The sequence below is a fragment of the Homarus americanus genome, unplaced genomic scaffold (assembly GCF_018991925.1).
Source record: "Homarus americanus isolate GMGI-L3 unplaced genomic scaffold, GMGI_Hamer_2.0 scaffold32929, whole genome shotgun sequence".
Classification (NCBI taxonomy): domain Eukaryota; kingdom Metazoa; phylum Arthropoda; class Malacostraca; order Decapoda; family Nephropidae; genus Homarus; species Homarus americanus.
In genome coordinates this window covers 11,637,245-11,657,244 of record NW_024737097.1, presented here as the reverse complement: position 1 = coordinate 11,657,244, position 20,000 = coordinate 11,637,245, and the positions used below count along the sequence as shown (strand labels likewise).

The following is a 20,000-nucleotide window of genomic DNA, read 5'->3' as shown; positions in this document are numbered from 1 at the left end:
ATCGCCTTGACCTGAACTTTTCGGTTTTGGCACTTTCACTTGCATTTTTAAGATCATTAAACAGTGTTTGGGCTTTGTTTGAATAATTACAGTGCTCAATGGAGTATTCTTCTGATTTTTGTCTTCATTCCATATAATTAAAAGGCTATCCCTTTTTTCCATAACCACATTCTTGCTTTGCCAAACTTTATTTGCACTTAATGGAGTTGTAGATAGAGCACTTTCTTTAATTTTGTTTTTCATTCTTCCAGATAGTTTTCACTGTTAATTCTAGCATCCCAAAGAGTGTAATAAATATCCACAGACCTCTCGCCTTTTTCATATTGTTGTGACACATCTAGTTTCTCAGTTATGCTTATACACTTTCTTTTAGCTTTTGAACCAGCACTACCATCAATTGCTCTTTTGCTTATGTTGAACAGGGGCACAAAATGCCCTGAGATAGCTGAAAAAAAAAATCTGTTCCTGTTCAGATAGGGGAAAGAAAATGCCTGCTAAGCAGTGACTGTTTACGTTAGTGATGCGAAGTCACCAGTCGCCAACCCGGCAGCCTCCACACACAAGGCGTGTGTTTTATTATATATTTTATTTGTATAATACACCAGGAATTACTTATTATTTATATGAAAATGTAATTTTATTATATTTTTATTATATTTACGTCATACGAATAAAATAATGTAAAATTGAATCGGGTCCTAAATTAACCAGAGTTTTAAATATGAATCATCTTTAGTTGAATTGTCGTAATTTGAGGCTTTCCTGTATTTATAATTACTGTGCAAACAAGTATTTTTTAAATGTACTTACAGTAATAATAAAGTGAGGTAACGAGGCACTTAGACAGTTCAGATTTCATTTAATGCATTGCTACATGGATTTCATATACAGTAAACTATCCTCTTCAGTTGAAACTACCTGTCCACCATGAGCTTCTCATTATACTTGACCTTTATCTACTGTTTATGTTTATATTTATTAGGTCCCATTACTTTTGCAAAATTGACTTAATGGTATCTTTCAGGAATTTGGCTGCCATATTCTTGTAGCCACACCAGGAAGATTGATGGATAATTTATCACATGGAATAATCTCCTTTAACGATCTGAAGTTTCTCGTTTTTGATGAAGCTGATCGTATGTTGGATCTAGGATTCATAGATGATATGAAGACTCTTGTCTCTCACCACACTATGCCTCCCAAAGGTCTGCGGCAAACTTTGATGTTCAGCGCTACCTTCCCTGTTGAGGTAAGTCACATTCTAAATCATTTGTAAACATTCATGAAGAAAATTATTACACATAGTGCCTATTTAACCCTTTCATTAGGCCAATTCTGTAATCTGATTGTACCCATCAGGATTAATTATTTTGAGAATAAAAAAAAAATTGTACCCGATTATTCTGGATAATTTACAAGCATATTTCGTAGAGACCAGGAAGTCATTGGGTAGTGAATAAATGGTTATCGAAGCAATAAATTCCATGAGAACGCAATAAATTCAGGGGATTAGGGACCAGCCACCCCCCAGAATCTCCCAACTACCCTCGACATATCTCTGTCATGCACACTGGCAAGCAGAAAAATAAGACATGAATCAATCATAATAAACAATAAGTAAATAATGTAAGCTGAGCATAAATTGAGACGGCTATAGGTATTTACCGGTGTTGAATTGTTGATTCGGCATTTTTTCCCCAAGGCTGGAGGAACATGCTGGTTGGGGTAATCTTACTGGGTGAAGGGTTGTCAGGGTCCTCAAAACCAGTGAATGCAGGTGGAGACTTGTTGAAAGTCAGGTGAAAACTTTAGCTGAGGGGCTAGCTGATGCTTTTTCTTCCTGAAAAGGGGACAGATGTCAGAGTAAGTTGATGGTTGAAGCTCATATGGGTGAGACTTAAGAACAGGCCTAAGGAAATCTGGTACCTTGTCATGCTTTGCTTGCTCCTTCTTCTGCCAGTGAAGCTCTGTGTAGCAGCTGAATAATTCCTGCAGGCCATTCCTCACCTTGAAGCTGCATTCCCCATCAGGGTCCAGGTCAGAGACAGTCTGGCTGCAGGTCTGCATGTCACCCAGACTTTTTTCAATGTTGGCCAAAGTTATGGTAGAGAAGGTCTGTGGTGACTCCTCTGCTTCCTGCTCCTTCAGCTTCTCCAGCTCCAACAGGTTTTCATTACTTAGCTCCTCGTGTGAGAAGAGAAGCTCAAGTGATATCCTCCTTTGACCTAATCGAAGCCAGCGTGCTGGGCCAGAGACAAAATTGTCTTCGTGACCTCAGGAACATCTGGTGCATGGGGGAAGTGGGCAGCGCGCATGATTGTGGTCCGTTGTTATCCACCGTGTTTTATTTACAGCAGTTAGATTGAGTTTTTTATTTTTGCTTATAAAATTTAATAGAAGTGACCGGGGTGAATTTAATTTACATTGCTGGAATTCTTATAAGATAGTGATTAATTTGAATGTAAACATGCCATAGTTTGCACTAGACAAAAATTTTAGTAATCATTTGTACATTATTCTGATTACATGTACAGTTCAGCTTTGCCCTTAGGACAGTGTGTGCATGTAAATGAGTTTCAATAAATGAATAACGTTACATATATGAGCCAAAAATAATAGTTGAAAAACTTAATGTAGACAGCTTGGATGGCTAAATTTTAGAATGACCAATAATTTTAATTCTATATAAATAAATGCACAAATATTAAAGAGCAAAATTGTCTTGATATTTACTCCAATGGAAATGAATGTAAACATAGAAGAGTTTACTGAATTGGCTGAGTACCTCCTCAGCTTATCAGCTGATGTTCAAAACAAAACGTGATTTTCGTAAGGATTTCGTTAATTAATGTTTTTTCGTTAACCAAATTGAAGATTCTTATGGAAGGTAATTCGTTAACCGAGGCATTCGTTGACCGAGGGACCACTGTAATCTAATCAGAGATTGAGCTTGTCAGGAATTCTTCCTAGGGAGCTGTTAGGTCTTGGAGATTTTGAGTTTGACAGAATCTTTTCAGGAGATTAATGACTTTGTTAAATAGACAACTGACACTTAACTAAACTACAAACATCAGATTCTCTGATGTTTGGGCATCAAAATAATCTAACTTCAGTGGCAATTGGAAACTCAGGGCTATCCCCAAGGACGATATAAGGACAAGCCACTCATACTAGCAGACTCAACACTCATTTACTTGACTAGTTTTTCTAACAATAAAGAAAGTTGAAGCTTTCAACATCTCTCACAATGGATCTTGAATGTTCCAACTGTAATCAGACATATCTAAGTTGCCTCAACATATACAACTACAGTTGTAATTTCAAATTCTGTGCAGTTATACTAAGGAATAACGAAGTCACGGGTGCACTCTAAGATTGATGGAAAATGGAGGACTCGGAGATCCTGAAGTGATGAGAAAACGGACGCCTCAGATGGGGGACTCAATAAAGTGAGCATAGCTACATGTTTTGTGGGCTATTGAGCGTCATATGAATCGACTCATTTTTCGTTAACTAACATGCACAACTGTGGTCATTACACCGGAATTGAAAATTGCCAGGAAAATCATTCCCAAAGCCAGACTTTTCCAAAAATTTCCAACTTTAGGAACAAATTTTCCGAGATTGAAAAACGAGAGAATATTCTGAAAATGTCTTGAATAAAGATGAAAGTATTTTTTGGGGAGGACCTGACCTGATCTGACTCAATGTCAGGTGGAGGTAGAGTGAGGGATTATTGGTCTCATATTACTGACCTTCTGATGGAATATCAACTCACCCTTTCTTGGTTAGGGGATAGTGGGTCTTATGACCTGAAGATGTCATGAATAAACACAAAACCTAAAGCATTTTTAGGGAGATTGTGGTAAGTTTAAATGAGCAAAATTTTATCCTTTCAACATTACAGAACATTTTAAAATGTGGAGTGAGAAAGCAGAAAGGTGTGGGTGATTACAGATGGAGTGGAAAGGAGTGGTTGCCAGGCGATAAGCTCCTCAACAGCTGATCTTTTAATTCGCCTCCATGCAGTCACACAACAAGACCCTCACTGGATACTTGTTGTCTTAATTCCGGTGTGTGTGTTTTGAGCTTGTCAAGCACATTGTAGGATTTGAAAAAGTTAATGTAGAGTTTGTTCAGAAGTCAGGTGGTTAGGTGACATGCCAAGACACTTACACAGCCCACACATTAACAGCACTACTAAACCATTGTCTTATAACATTTTACATTATAATTTTTATTTTTAATTTATTTGATACATGATTTCACAACAGGGCTACTTTTGCACTTAATCAACTGATCAAATTAATCACTATCTGGACCACCACTCCACGACTCCCCGGCGGAGACACGATGATCCTTCCCATACTGGCCAGATATTATGTGTTAAAGGAATAGCCTTCCTTAGGCTTTAGTAAGCATTTGCCTCCAGGTGTAATGTTAACCTACATCTATTGAGGATAAAATCTTTCACTTACAAATTGACAATAACACAATTGCTGTAATCAGACATATCTAGTTGCCTCAACAATTGCAACCCCAGTTGCAACTGGGGTTTCAATTTCAAATTCTGTGTCATTACTAAGGAATAACGAAGTCTCTGGTGCACTGCACTCTAGGATTAAGAGAAAACGGACTCGGGCGTCCTGAAGCGAGAGAAAACGGACTCCTATGATAGGGGACGCAAGCACTCACACGTGCCACTCATACTGACAGACTTGACAAGTTTTACCAACCATTAGTCGTGTACGTTATCTAGTGAATTTAGTCAATATTGTACAGTACAAGTACACTGCAATACAGTGGTCCCTCGGTTAACAATGGATTTAAGTGCAAACCTGTACTGTACATGTACTAAATGATTACGGTACTTAAATTGTTATGTCTATTGCAAATACAGTGGTCCCTCGGTTAACGAGCACAATCCGTTCCAGCAGGTTGCTCGTTAACCGAAACCATTGTTTCAATGGGTTTTTGGGTAATTGGTTCCAGCTCACCGAAAATTGCCTAAATTCAACAAAAAAGGTAGAAAAGTTCACTTACTTTGAGGTGTGTTTGTAGAAAGCTCCTGGATGATGATGATGTGAACTTGAAGTGGGAGGTGGAGGAGAAGGGAGGAGAGAAGGAAGTGCAGGTGGAGGAGAAGCATTTTACTGCTTCTTGGAAGGTGAGTCACCTTCCATGAAAATGTCAGGAACCTCTGGACTGACAGATTCTCCACCATGAACATCCTCTCTCCTTCTTGAAGTGGAAGGCTGAGGGATAGCATCTTGTTCCTTCTGCCTTTTACTGAAGAAAGTGTCAATTGTGGTCTGTGGGGCATCTCTCCTCACCATTAACTTATGTTTAAAGAAGGAGACCACTGAGTCCTCAACATGACACAAAGTGAGTTCAGTTTTTTCCACTTCTGGGTGCTTTGAAGCCAGTTTCCTGAACTTCTCCCAGTAGTAAATCACATCTTTCAACTGTTTAGGTGACATATGGTCATCACTTTCAATTTCCTCCTCACCACTGTCAGCCTCTACCTGTAACATGTCATCCAGTTGCTTCAAGTCATCAGGAGTAAGTTCCTCCTCATGAGACATCACAAGCTCTTCCACATCCTCCTCCTCCACTTCAAGGCCCAATGACTGACCAATGGACACAATCTCCTGGTCCAACTCTGTTTCTTACTCAAATCCCTCAAAATCATGGACTACTGATGGCCACAGTGCTTACCATGAAGAATTGAGGGATCTAGTGGAGATTTCTTGCCATGATGACACAATTAATTTTACAGCCTCCAGGATGTTGAATTGTGTCTTCCAGAACTGTTTCAGTGTTAGTTCAGGATCATTGGAAGTTGCCTGATGACACCTCCTAAATATTTTCTTCATGTACAACTTCCTTGAAGTTGCTGATCACATTCTGGCGCATTGGCTTTATGATTGATGTAGTGTTTGGAGGCAAAAACAACACTTTCACAAAGTCAAATTGATACTCCAAATTTCTGGCAAGTTCAGGGTCATGACCAGGAGCATTATTCATGAGGAGAAGAGCCTTTAAAGGGAGTTTATTGGTGGTTAGGTATCTCTTGACAGAAGGGCAAAACACATCAACAGCCCATTCATTAAAGAGCTGTCTTGTTACCCATGCCTTACGGTTGGACTTCCAAAAAACTCCAAGCTTTGTTCTTACCACTTTCTGTTGCTTGAACACCCTGGGGTTTTCAGAGTGGTAGATAAGCATAAGCTTCAGTCGGAAATCTCCTGAAGCATTGGCACCAAGCAATAGAGTGAGACGGTCTTTCATGGGTTTATGCCCAGGTAAAGAGGCTTCATCTCTGGTGGTGAATGTTCTTTTGGGCATCTTTTTCCAGAACAGCCCAGTTTCGTCCACATTGAACACTTGCTGTGGAAGATAATTTTCTTCTTCCATCAGTTCTTTAAATTCAACTAAAGACTTTGCTGCCCCTTCCTTATCAGCACTAGCAGCTTCACCATGCCTAACAACACTGAAAATGTCACTTTTCTTAAAGTTTTGGAACCAGCCTTTGCTGGCCCGAAAATCTAATTCTGTGCCTGAAGAACCAGGTTGATCTGTCTTTAAATGTTTGTAATTCTCCCTGGCTCTTTCACAAATGAATTCAGTAGAAATTGAATCACCTTTCATCTGTTTTTCCCTAATCCAGATGGGAAGTAACTTCTCAGTTTCTGCAATTAGGGATCTACTTTTAAACACTCTTGTAGATTTGTCTTTCACTTTCACTTCCTTAAATTTTTCTTTCTGTGCAAGAATTGTCGACACAGTTGATGTCGACATGCCATATTCTTTGCATAGCGCATTTGTTCTAATGCCTTGTTCATGCTTTTTTATGATTTCCTGCTTGGTCTGGATTGAAATCGCTTTTCTTGATATCTTAGGCCCCCATGCTGGATTCAAACAATATCAACACGTGTTTTTTAAAGTTAAACTTGCTGTAAATAAAGAATATTTTCTTTAAAATAACACTGCACTGTGCTATATATTGTCAATATGTAAAATAAATTTCAAAATGACCAATAATTTGCTTGGAAACAGAAAAAAAGCATTTAGTTGAAGAGAGTCTCAAGCAAGATGTTACCTCCACTGAAAACAAAGAGAGAGACTAACGCTTGTTTGCTGTGTTAAGAGGCTGGATGGCCCCCATTAAACTAGTCACTTTACCTTCAATTATGTTCAATAATTGTTAAAATGACTAAAAAATTTAATATTTAACTTTTAAAATTATTGAATAGTATAAACTTCTTGATATTTACGAAAATAGTAAGGAATTGAAGCCCTAGAACCAATTAATGTATTGGCGGACTGATACTAAACCTGGTTGACTGCCAAGTGCAAGCCAAAACTTGTTGAGGTCTGCTTGTAAGAAACTCGTTAACCGAGGGATTGCTCGTTAACCGAAGTTAAGAATCTTATGGGAGGTAACTCGTTAACCGAAATCTCGTTAATCGAGGGACCACTGTATAGAGTGCTTATACAGGTTGACAACCCTTTATCCGAAAACCGAAAAGCTCTGAAAACCGGAAGTTTTTTTTTTTGTGTGGCATTTTTTTTTATTTATTTATTTTTTTTTTTTTAAACAGGGATTAGCCCACCCAGGCATAGATCACTGACCCACATCAGGCCTGGGGGTAATGTAATAGTATAGCTAGACTCCGACTTACGACGGGGTTAGGGACCCAAATCCAGGTCGTAAGTCCGACATAGAGAAAAAAAAATTAATAAAAAAGCTACAATGAAATACAGTACAGTAAAAGTAATAAATAATGAGGAATGGATACAGTGTGACTGAGCACTTTCCTTTAATGTAGTCAGCTGAATGCACATGGGGCCCCCATAATTTTCTAATTATACATGGAGACTACATTAACTGGAAACGTTTCGGTATAGAAAATGCGTGCATCATTTGAAGGGGAAAAAAAAATGGTCACAACTGCGGCGGTCGTAAGTCGGGGTCTAGCTGTAATAATAATTATAATAATAATAATTATTCACAGTAAATAAAAATGTTAATAAAAATACACCAAAATAAAATATAACAGTAATAATAAAATATAATAATAAAATTAATAAAAATAGCAATAATTCAGGAGTACTGTAATAATAATAATAATAATAATAATAATAATAATAATAAAGAAATACAAGAATGAAAAAAAGATCAAAAGTGAGAAACGACCTAGACCTATGAATTATTATTATATCCCCCCTCCCCCCAGGCCCTGATGTGGGTCAGTGATCTATGCCCGTACAATACACAAAAAAAAAAAAAACTAACCATTCTTGAAAAACCTAGTATTCGAATCCGAAAATGCCCTGTCCCAAGGATTTCTCGGATAAGGGATTGTCAACCTGTACAGGTATTCAAATAAATTACTATCTTACAAGAATCCAAGCTATGTAAGTTATATTCACCCAGGTCGCTTGGGTGGCAAATTATGAGAAGAGCTTAGTCAGTCTTAAGTAATGATAAATAAACACCCAGGCCTTCACCGCCAACTTCAAATGTTGTCTCAAAAAAATAAAGACACTCTGTCACCTCACCTCACGCTCGGCTGGCTACCTCCCTCCCTGCGTTCCCAGACAAAAGATTGGTGATTTCTTTATGTTTATTTTATATAATATCTCAGACTAAAGTTAGGATAATATAATTTGCATTGCTGAAATCTTTGCAAGACAGAGATTAATTTAAATATAAGCGTCATATATTTGGCTCAAGATATAAAGAATGTAGTACATTAGTGTACAATACTGTAGTACATTTTATAAAAAGTTTTTCAACTGTATTTTTGGGTAGATTTACATATATTTCTTCATTTATTTTCACCCATTTACATGCACACACCATACTAAAAGAAACGTAAAAGAAATAAATGACCTTAGTGCAAAGCTGGAGTGCACACGTACTAATTTGATTACGGTACTAAAATTGTTGTCTAGTGCGAATTACAACATGGTTATATTCAAATAAATCAGTATCTTACAAGAATCCCAGCATTGTTAATTATATTCTCCTAGGTCATATCACTGGCATTTTAAAATGAGAGAAGCTTAGTAGGACTGTAAAATAAACACACAGAGACCTTCGGCTCAAACTGTCAAACATACCTAACTCCCCACCCTTAGCTGGCTGATCTTCCATTCCCCAGCCAGGGTTTTAGGCTTACAGTTTTTATCTTTATATAATATCTCAGACACCAAGTTAGGAGATTATAATTTGCATTGCTGGAATTCTTGCAAGATAGCCAATAATTTGAATATAAATGTCATATATTTTGCTCAAGAGATAAAAATTGTTGTATGTTAGTGTACAGTACTGTAGTACATTTTATAATATAAAGTTTCTCAACTGTATTTTTGGGTAGATTTACATAAATTTCTTCATTTATTTACATGCACACACCATACTAAAAGAAGCTAAAAGAAATAATTGACCTTAGTGCAAAACTGGAGTGTACATGTACTAATTTGATTACGGTACTAAAATTGTTGTCTAATGCGAATTATAGCATGTTTATATTCAAATTAATCAGTATCTTACAAGAATCAGCAATGTAAATTATATTCCCCAGGTCATTTCACTGGCTTTTGTAAGAGAAGCTTAGTCATTAAGAACTGATAAATATCGTCAGTTAGACCTGGGCCTGTGCCTATCAAACCGCTCCTCCCACTCCCTCCTCCCTCCCTCCTTCATCTGCCCAGCATTGCTGGAATCCTTGAAAACAGTGAATAATTTTAATATAAACTTCATGAATTTTGCAAAGATAAAATTAATCACCTGCATCACATTACGGTAATGATTTAAGAGTAAAGGTGTATGTGCGTATATAGTATTCACATACTGCGTAAGTTATAAATACAAAGTTTTATGTGATGATCGGACAACGTCCATTTGGTTAACGTCCGTTTCAAGAAGGTATCTAGAACATTAACGGCGCATGACTGTATAGTGATTTAAGGCGATTAGGAGAATTTTAGGAGTGTTTCTGACTTTTTGCATTTTGGCTTTACTTTGTATATACTTTTCTGTGAGCTGGAACCAATTGCAATATCCCATTGAAACAATGGTTTGGTTAACAAGCGACCCTCTGGAAGCGAATTGGGTTAGATTAACGAGGACCACTGTATAGACATAAATTCACCTGACTCATGACAACTGATTTCATAGTTGAGTGTTCAGTGACCGAGTTGAATAAATTTCTGTGGTTGGTGGTTAACCTTTTTGTTGTACATGGGCTGGAACTGCCCCAGGCCCATATATAGCGAATGCACAAGGAAGACTCACATGCTCGTGACTTTTCCTCAACGCATCTCCAGGTATGTGAATGATTGCTTCCCGCCGCCATGTTAAGTCAGTTTAACTAGGTCGAATTTTGTGAATATTAGTGTTCATGTTTTAACAGTGAAATAATCATGTGCCAAGTAATTCAAGTAAAGGAAGTCTCGTCTGTGTGTATGACGTATAGTTATGTGTAGTGAGTTAGACATTTTCACGCTCGTGACTCTTCCTCAACGCATCTCCAGGCACTGTCTGTGTTGCACCCTCCTAGGGTTGGTAGCTGCCTGCGGGCAAGATGGTCCTTGAAGGATGTCTTTAATATGGCGAGATTAGAATCCGAGGACAGGAACACCCAGGGAACAGAGTGCGAAGACACTGCACCGAGTCTACCCCTGGGCGCTACTAGCGAGCTTTGGCTGTTTGTGTCATAAACAACCCCTGACCAGTGTACTCAGTCTTGTCCGGATCATTGATCTTGGTTATATGTATTGAGAGCAGTATTGGTATCTATGATAGGGGATAATTAGCAGAAATATGGTTATCCCAAGTTGAGTATTGAACCCATGAATGTTGGTGTTACCAGTGGTAACGTTATAGGGGTTTTGAGTCCAGCCAAGTGTACTACCAACCAAGTTCTAGTTAAAGTGCCATGTTGTTCATTCCGAAATATCATGATGTGTTAAATAATATCTATAATTTTGGATATTGTCGAGTGTGTCATATAATCATCTGTATTGACATTGACGTAATATAATGAGTGTGTAATGTTGTAACCAAGAAATGAAGATCTATTTTGCTATGTGTAAAGTAAGACCTAAGTGGTCCAGTCTTGTCTGAGTGTACTTGATTAACATAGTGTTCACTCCTTATGTTAATAAATATTGAATTTGTAAAGTACGAGTATCACTGCTCTACCCCTTCTTCCGTTGGTTCTCAGAAAATAACTATTGTAACTCACCGTGCCTAGAAGCTCGCTAGCACGCTACCTAACAATCTAATTAGATATGTTATATTCTAGAAAAAGTCTGGGTGGTAAGAATAACATGATTTTCCCAGACTGATCCATGGTATAGAATATAACTAAACCAGGGTATAATTGAGAGAAAGTAAGGGCATAAAATTCAGAAAATACAATAATATGTATGGCAGAAGGAATGAAGTAGAAACAAAGAATTAATAGAAGAAATATGAAGAAGGAAAAAACAGACCCTTACACTGGCAATCAGAAATTTCCAGGTTTAAAGTTCCGGCTAACGGAGATATTACTATATCACTCCTCTCCTTTTTTTTTTTCTTTGCAGATACAACATTGTGCTGCTGAATTTTTGGACAACTATATATTCATTGTAGTTGGTGTTATTGGACACAGCCAACACAGATGTCACACAAGAAATTGTATCTGTGGAGAGTCATCACAAGAGAGAAAGCTTATGGAATACATGAGGAGTGTAAATTGTGGTAAGTATATTTTGAATACTGTACTGCGGTAAGTTGAACCTCGCTAAAAATAAATACTTTGGTTAATCTGGGATCAAAATTCCAAATGGGCTACACTCCAAAATCGAGCAAAACTAGAATATTAATGATAGGATCTCTCCCACCTTAACTGTTGTGTCTGAATAAAATAAGTAAAAAAGAGCCAGTTGCCCAAAGCAGACGCACACACATATATATACGGTGATCCCTTGGTTAATGAACGCATACGGTTAACGAAATTTCGGTTAGCAATTACCTTCCATAAGAAACTTCAAATCGTTGAAAAAATTCGGTTAAATTTTTCGAAATCATGTCAACATGTTTTCTAAGCTGCTCTCAGCTGGAATATTAGTCCATACAGTATGTCGTTCTAGGGCTTAAATTCATTCCCATTTGAGTAAATATCAAGAAGGTTGTACTATTCAATAATTTTCCAAGTCTTATATTAAAGTTTTAGTCATTTTAACACTTATTTAACATAATTGAAGTACAGGGAACTGTTTTAGCCCACCAAACAGTGGGTTGACTCACCCAGCAAGGCGTCAGTTTGTATCTCTCTTCAGTGGAGGTAACATCTTGCTTGTGGCTCTCTTGAACATAAACTATTTTTACATTTTTACAGTACAATTATTGGTCATTCTGAAATTTATTTTACATATTGACAATATATAATGCAGTTACAGTGTTGATTTAAAGAAAATTATCTTGAATTACACCAAGTGAACTTAAAATTTTATGGATTGAAATGGCGGCATCAGCATGGGGTGATTTCTCTTCCACCACCACTTCCTTCTCTTCCCTTCTCCTCCACCTCCACTTCTAATTCCTATCATCATCAACCAGGAGCCTACATACCTCAGTATGTATTTTATTTATTTATTTTTACTTTGTATGTAATTTTCGTGAGCTGGAACCAATTACCCAAATCCCATTGAAACAATAGTTTTGGTTCATTTAAATTTCGTTAATTTAACGGACTTCTGGAACTATATATATATATATATATATATATATATATATATATATATATATATATATATATATATATATATATATATATATATATATATATATATATATATATATATATATATATATATATATATATATATATATATATATATATATATATATATATATATATATATATATTAAATTTTGCCTCAGGTCTTAATGTGGGTCATGACCTATGCTGGGCTAACTTTAAAAAAATCATCAAAGCTTTAAATTATATTATTATACGCAGTTTGGCTGTTTCTGCTTGTCTATACAGAGTACAACATTTAACCTTTCAATATATATGAGCAGTAAATAAAGGTTTTATATTCAGATGTGGAGTAATATGTTTTCATGACTTACATATGAATGATAGTCTCAATTTTTTACCATTAATGGTTAGCTACTTATATTCCATTTATTAACATTAAATAACATTACAGGTACTTCAAACAACCATATTAATTTTTTTACATTAGTTTTACTACAGCTACAATCAGGGTCTTATTTTCTTCAGTTTTATATGTAGAACCAATAAGTCACTGGTTTTGTAAGCTTTAACATAAACAATGCCGGCAGTCGTCTCGTCTCCTCTAATATTCCACGTATTATTAATAAATTGTATTGTTAATTTTGCACACACTAACATTAATTCAATAAAAATCAATTCAGAAACATTAATTAAAATATATATGAACAGTAAATAAGTGTTGCTTTCATATTCTTATGTAAAGTAATGACGATATGTTTTCACGTGTGCGCACTTACATACGCGATCTCTCTATTTTCTTTACCATTATCGTTAGCTACTTCTATTGTTCCATTTATTAACATTAAATAACATAACTTAAAACAACCATATTAATTTTACTCCAGCTACAACCAAGGTCTTATTTTCTTCAGTTTTATATGTAGAACCAGTCAGTCACTGGTTTTGTAATCAACGAAAACAATGCTGTCTTATTTCCTCGTGTTTTAATATTCTTTGTATTATTAATGAATTGTATTGCTCATTTTGCACACACAAACATTAATTCAATCAAAAAGATTTTCAGTAATAAACAATAATGAATCTTTTGTACATAAGAGAAATGATGCTGTTTACAGATTGTGCCCGTCGTCTGAACGTTGGTGGGCCGTTCAAACCCGTCGAAATTCGATTTTCCGCCGTCAAAAATTTTTAAATGTGTTGTTTTTTTGTGTGTTCAAATAGAAAACGTCGAATTAAAAACTCGAAAAATTTGAGAAGCTATTGTACGACATTTAACCCTTTAATATGTCTTCAAAGAGATCATGAAGCAGAGAAAGTGGTACTAGTGCTTCCAAGCCAAGTCACTATCTATCCAGGAAAAGGGTGAATTTCTATGGTCCAGAAATTTCCATGGTCCAGAAATTTCCATGGTCTGGCACCGGTCAGGTCCCGAGGTCGCCGGACTAGAGAGGTACAACCTGTATATATATATATATATATACAGTGGTCCCTCGGTTAACGAGCAAAATCCGTTACAGCAGGTTGCTCGTTAACCGAAACCATTGTTTCAATGGGTTTTTGGGTAATTGGTTCCAGCTCACCGAAAATTGCCTAAATTCAACAAAAAAGGTAGAAAAGTACACTTACTTTGAGGTGTGTATGTAGAAGGCTCCTGGATGATGATGATGATGGGAATTAGAATGGGGATGGAGGAGAAGGAAGAAGAGAAGACATTGGGGTGGAAGAGAAGTCACCCCATGACACCATTTCACCCATAAAATTTTAGCTCTCGGTGTAATTCAAGATTATTTTCTTTAAATCAACACTGCACTGCATTATATATTGTCAATATGTAAAATATATTTCAAAATGACCAATAATTTGCTTGGAAACACAGAAAAAAAGCATTTAGTTGAAGAGAGTCTCAAGCAAGATGTTACCTCCACTGAAAACAGAGAGAGACTAACGCCTGTCTGGTGTGTTAACAGGCTGGATGGCACGCCAGAAACTAGTTTCTTTACCTTCAATTATGTTCAATAATTGTTAAAATGACTAAAAAGTTAATATTAAACTTTTAAAATTATTGAATAGTATAAACTTCTTGATATTTACTAAAATAGTAAGGAATTTAAGCCCTAAAACCGATTACTGTATTGACGGACTAATACTACAGCTGGTGGACCGCCAAATGCAAGCGAAAACATGTTGAAGTCGGCTCGTAAAAAACTCGTTAATCGAGGGATTGCTCGTTAACCGAAGTTAAGAATCTTATGGAAGGTAAATCGTTAACCGAAATCTCGTTAACCGAGGCGCTCGTTAACCGAGGGACCACTGTGTGTATATATACATATATATATACAAAAAATGAATGTTCAATTGAATTATTTATGGTGCATTAGGGTACTGGCCACTTCAGACACAAAGACGGGCTATAAATAGTCTTGTTATCTACCCCTACATCTCACCCTGAGCCAGAAGGAAGCATCTTGGTAAATATCATTTGTTTGCTTATTTTCCATTACTTGAAATAGATTTACCGAATTATTTGTTTATTTATTTATTTATAATATACTGTAAAATATTAAACACTGTAATTATTTTCTTTAATTTATAAACTTGTTTTGCGACAAAGGAATGTTCTCCAGTAGTGTTTCATTAGGATTTGAGTGAAAAAATATTACGTACTTACTACATACATTTATTACACAAACATATTTATATATACTGTATGTATACATATATACACATACACACATTTAATTTACTAAGTCACCATATTTTAAAAGCAAATTATCCGACAAGTTAAAAATGTTATTAGCACATGATTATTACTGACGTCATCATGTATTAAAAACCTTCAAAATTCACATCATCAACATCTGATATCATAAGTTCTTCAAGTACATCCTGAGGTACATTTATGGCTGCTTCATCATAAGGATCAAACTCCAAATCAGATGACGTGGCTTCGGCTTCTGTTTCATCCTCGTCCTCCCACAACATATCATCCTCCATACCATCCATTGAATTAGATATTCCGCACTTTTTAAAAGACTTGATAACGTTTCCACATTAATATCATTCCATGCCTTGATAACAAAATCACACAGTACATCCAGTTCGGGAGCACGCATATTCCCACCTTTCGTGTAAGACTTTTTGCCGCTGATCATCCACTTGTTCCATTGTTCACGAACGCGGTCCTTGAATGGTTTGTTTAGACAAACATCAAGTGGTACAACTGAAGTTAATCCACCAGGAATAACTGCAATGTCACTGTTGTTCCTCGCCATGCTGGTTTTTGTTCCCTCTGTTAAATGACTCGCGAACATATCCCATACTAAGAGGCTACGCTGTTTTCGAAAGCCACCAGGTCGCCTGCACCATATATGATCAATCCATAACTTTATTCCTTGTTCGTCCATCCACCATTTCTCGTTGACGTGAACAAAAACTCCAGCCGGAAACTCGATTTTGGGCATTGTTTTCCTCTTGAGAATTAGCATTGGGTTCAACCACGCCTCGGCTCCTCCCCACTACACTTAACTACGCCTCACCCGCCCCGCCTCACCCGCCCCGCCTCACCTGCTCCGCCTCCACCCGCCTCGCACCGTCCAGTGTGACCACCAATCCCCATATGTTTTGTCCCGTGAGTTATGCTTCGAAATCGGTGGTTAGTGTTACTTAATATTGCGATAATTACAGAGCTTCACTCAGTGTGTTTTTATGCTAGTATGATTTGTAATGTATTCTTTGACGCGTTGTGATAAATAATATTCAATGTAGTGAGCAGAGCTTAACTCCCCGACCCAGCCTGATGAGAAAATTGTCGTGACGGAAATAATAGTTACCAAACATTGACGTAACGTATAAAGTAAATATTTGTTTTTCTTTACGGATACACTTCCAACTAATCCATCATCCCTCTTTTCGATTGTACATACATACATACATGCATACATACATACATACATACATACATACATACATACATATATACATATATACATATATATATATATATATACATACATACATACATAATATATATATATAAATAGTTTTATATATACAATATATATAACAAATATATATTATTATATATATATATATATATATATATATATATATATATATATATATATATATATATATATATATATATATATATATATATATATATATATATATATATATATATATATATATTGTATATATATATATATATATATATATATATATATATATATATATATATATTATTATTGACATATATGCGTATATATATATATATTTAATGTAATATATGTAATAAAAATAAATGTTAAATGAATTATTTTTGGTGCATTAGGGTATTTGTAATGAGATTATAAGATGGGATAAAAATAGCCCATCTCCCCCTCTTACAGCTGCCAATGGGAAGCGTCTTGGTAATAAATTTTATGTTTATTTTCAGTTTGTCTAATTTATCATGTATCAAATTAATATTACTAAAAATTGTGTAGGTAGTAGGCAGCTACCAAACAGGGAGGTACTACTGCCTGGGAAGATATCGGAAGCATAATGTGTTGTCTAATGGTAGACCCTGCTGCTATATGGCATAACGAAAATTGTGACCAAGTCCCAGGTTGCTGACCTGACTTTCAGCCTCATTTACACACAATTGCAGTTTCAATTGTTCCTCTTACTTTGACAACACAACATACATACCGTATATTATTTGTCACTTTTGATCTTTTTTTTTATTTTTTTATTTATATGTGGTTAGTTACTTAAAATAAGGCCAATTCACTTCAAGTAATGGCATCAAATTTTACCGGCTGGTGTAGTGTAAACACTAGTGACGTCACTTAAGCGTCTGTAATTAACTGTCGATAGTTTCAAGAATTAATGCACTCATTTACTGAATATTCTTTGTAAAAAAATAAATTTTTAATCAATTATTTATAGGAGATAAGTATTCTTATCAGTAAATATACCGATACCCGGTATGCATTACTGACCACCTCAACGGCTAAAAATAGCCCAATCTCGCGGTCACTTTCCCTTTCTTGTCTCCTCACTGGCAAATGGGGGGGGGGCATGGGGAGGGGTGTGTGATGATAGCAGCTGTGTTTATTACAGGGTATGTTAGACAGGTTTATAATACATTTTTATTATTTTAATATACCGGTAATCTTAATTTGAATCCAGCTTGCCAAACGTAAGTTTCAGTATAAAATAATTACTGGTAGGACTTTGTGAGTGGCTTACGATGTTTCCATCACCACTCTTGACACAGTAAACCGCAATATTTAAGATGTAAGAATTTTATATTTGTTGATTAAGACGACCCCCTAACTTTGGGCAGATTTTTTTAGTGTTCAAATTTCGTCTCATAAGCCGAGATATACGGTACTGTATTTTGACTTTAAAAAATTTGGCAATTTTTTGTTTGATAATTAATTTGTTCTTTTCCTGTTCAGTTTTTGCACCTTATTCAAATGTTTCCAAAGAATGTTCCTCATTATTCAAACCAACAAACATTCTCGGTTACCATGCCTTGGGTGCCACAATATATTCTACAGTTGTACCCCACTTAACGCGGTCAATAGAACCCAGAGGGTCCCGTGTTAAGTGAAATCCGCGTTAAGTGAACAACAGAACATATGGGATTAATTCCAATAGAAACCAGCCCGACCCCCAAACTCCACTTTTTGAAGACACATAACTATGTTGAAGTAAAAATAGCATCTTAATTTTATGATGGTACATGCACACACCATTATTTTCATCACTTTTGAAGACACATAACTATGTTGAAGTAAAAATAGCATCTAATTTATGATGGTACATGCAATAATAATTAATACTTAAGAGAAATAGAGAAATACAGTCGCCATGCTAATGTCCATTCAAATAATGGACTCAACTCTCCCTCCTCTCACACTACACTGCCGGCTCTTCCCTCTCTGGAGAAATTTTGGGGGAAACCATCAAATTTTAATAAATAATACCTCAAACTAGTTAGATATTACAGCTGACATTGCTGGATTCCTTGTAAGATTGAGGAATATTTTGAATATAAATGTCATATATTTTGCACAAAAGATAACATACTTACTCAGATTAAAAAATTTTATCTAAAATTTGTATGTCTAATGCAAAATATATGATAAGATCAAAATGATCACTGCATTTATAAGAATTCCAGCAATGTAAATTATATTCTGACCGGGTACTTGTATGAATTTATGAGCTAAAACAAATATTCAGTTAATAAAAAATAATAATCTTTCAGGGACACTATCTGTCAATCAAAGTACCCCCACCTTGCTTCCCTTCCAAATCAAGGGTCAGTCCCAAATCCTTCCCCACCCCCACCAACTGCCCTTCAAGAGATGTGGGGTGAAAAATAAATTCTTAACATTTTGTATTAAATAATACCTCAGATTAAGTTAGGATAATAATTGACATTGCTGATTTCAGGAAGACCAGGAATATTTGAATATAAATGTCATATATTTTGTAACAAAAGATAACATACTTACTCAGATTAAAAAATTTATCTAAAATTTGTATGTCTAATGCAAAAATATATGATGTTTATCAAAAATGATCATCAAATTATAAGAATTCCAGCAATGTAAATTATATTCCCCAATCGGGTAATTTCAGGCGAATTTTATGAGCTAAAACAAATATCTTCAGTTAATAAAAAAATATATTCTTCAGGGTAAATAGATGGTCGGTCGGGTCCCTCCTCTCTTCACCCCCACCAACCATTCCCCATGGATGTGGGAAACCAGAATACTTAACTTTTTTGTAATAAATAATAATTTCTCAAACTAAAAGTTAGGATAATATAATTGACATTATTGGATTCCTTGTAAGATCAGGAATATTTTGAATATAAATGTCATATATTTTTGCACAAAAAGATAACATATTTACTCAAGAGTAATCATTTTATCTAAAATTTGTATGTCTAATGCAAAAATATATGATGTTTATATTCAAAATGATCACCAAATTATAGAATTCCAGCAATGTAAATTATATTCTGGCCGGGTAATTTGTATGAATTTTATGAGCTTAAAACAGGCAGTCAGGGCAAGGTGGCGGGTGGGGTCTAAAAATAGCGTTTTAGCCGACACTCACCGCATATGATGAAAAAATCCGTGCTATGAAAAGTTCATTTGCCAGCACCCAGTGATAAAAACGCTATGAACTGCTAGCGGGTAATATCGTACTTAAACTTTATAAGTACTAACAGTT

General features: G+C 35.6%; 1 protein-coding gene across 1 annotated transcript in view; it reads left to right on the top strand.

Annotated features, from left to right (window-relative positions):
* LOC121873207 (probable ATP-dependent RNA helicase vasa-like) overlaps positions 1 to 20,000 on the top strand; it is a gene marked incomplete in the record, with an annotated part of 127,150 nt that overhangs the window by 81,286 nt on the left and 25,864 nt on the right. Inside the window, 4 exon segments of the mRNA XM_042376560.1 lie at positions 1,025 to 1,249; positions 11,602 to 11,664; positions 11,666 to 11,720; positions 11,723 to 11,758. Of these exon segments, the coding sequence (XP_042232494.1) occupies positions 1,025 to 1,249; positions 11,602 to 11,664; positions 11,666 to 11,720; positions 11,723 to 11,758 (379 nt within the window).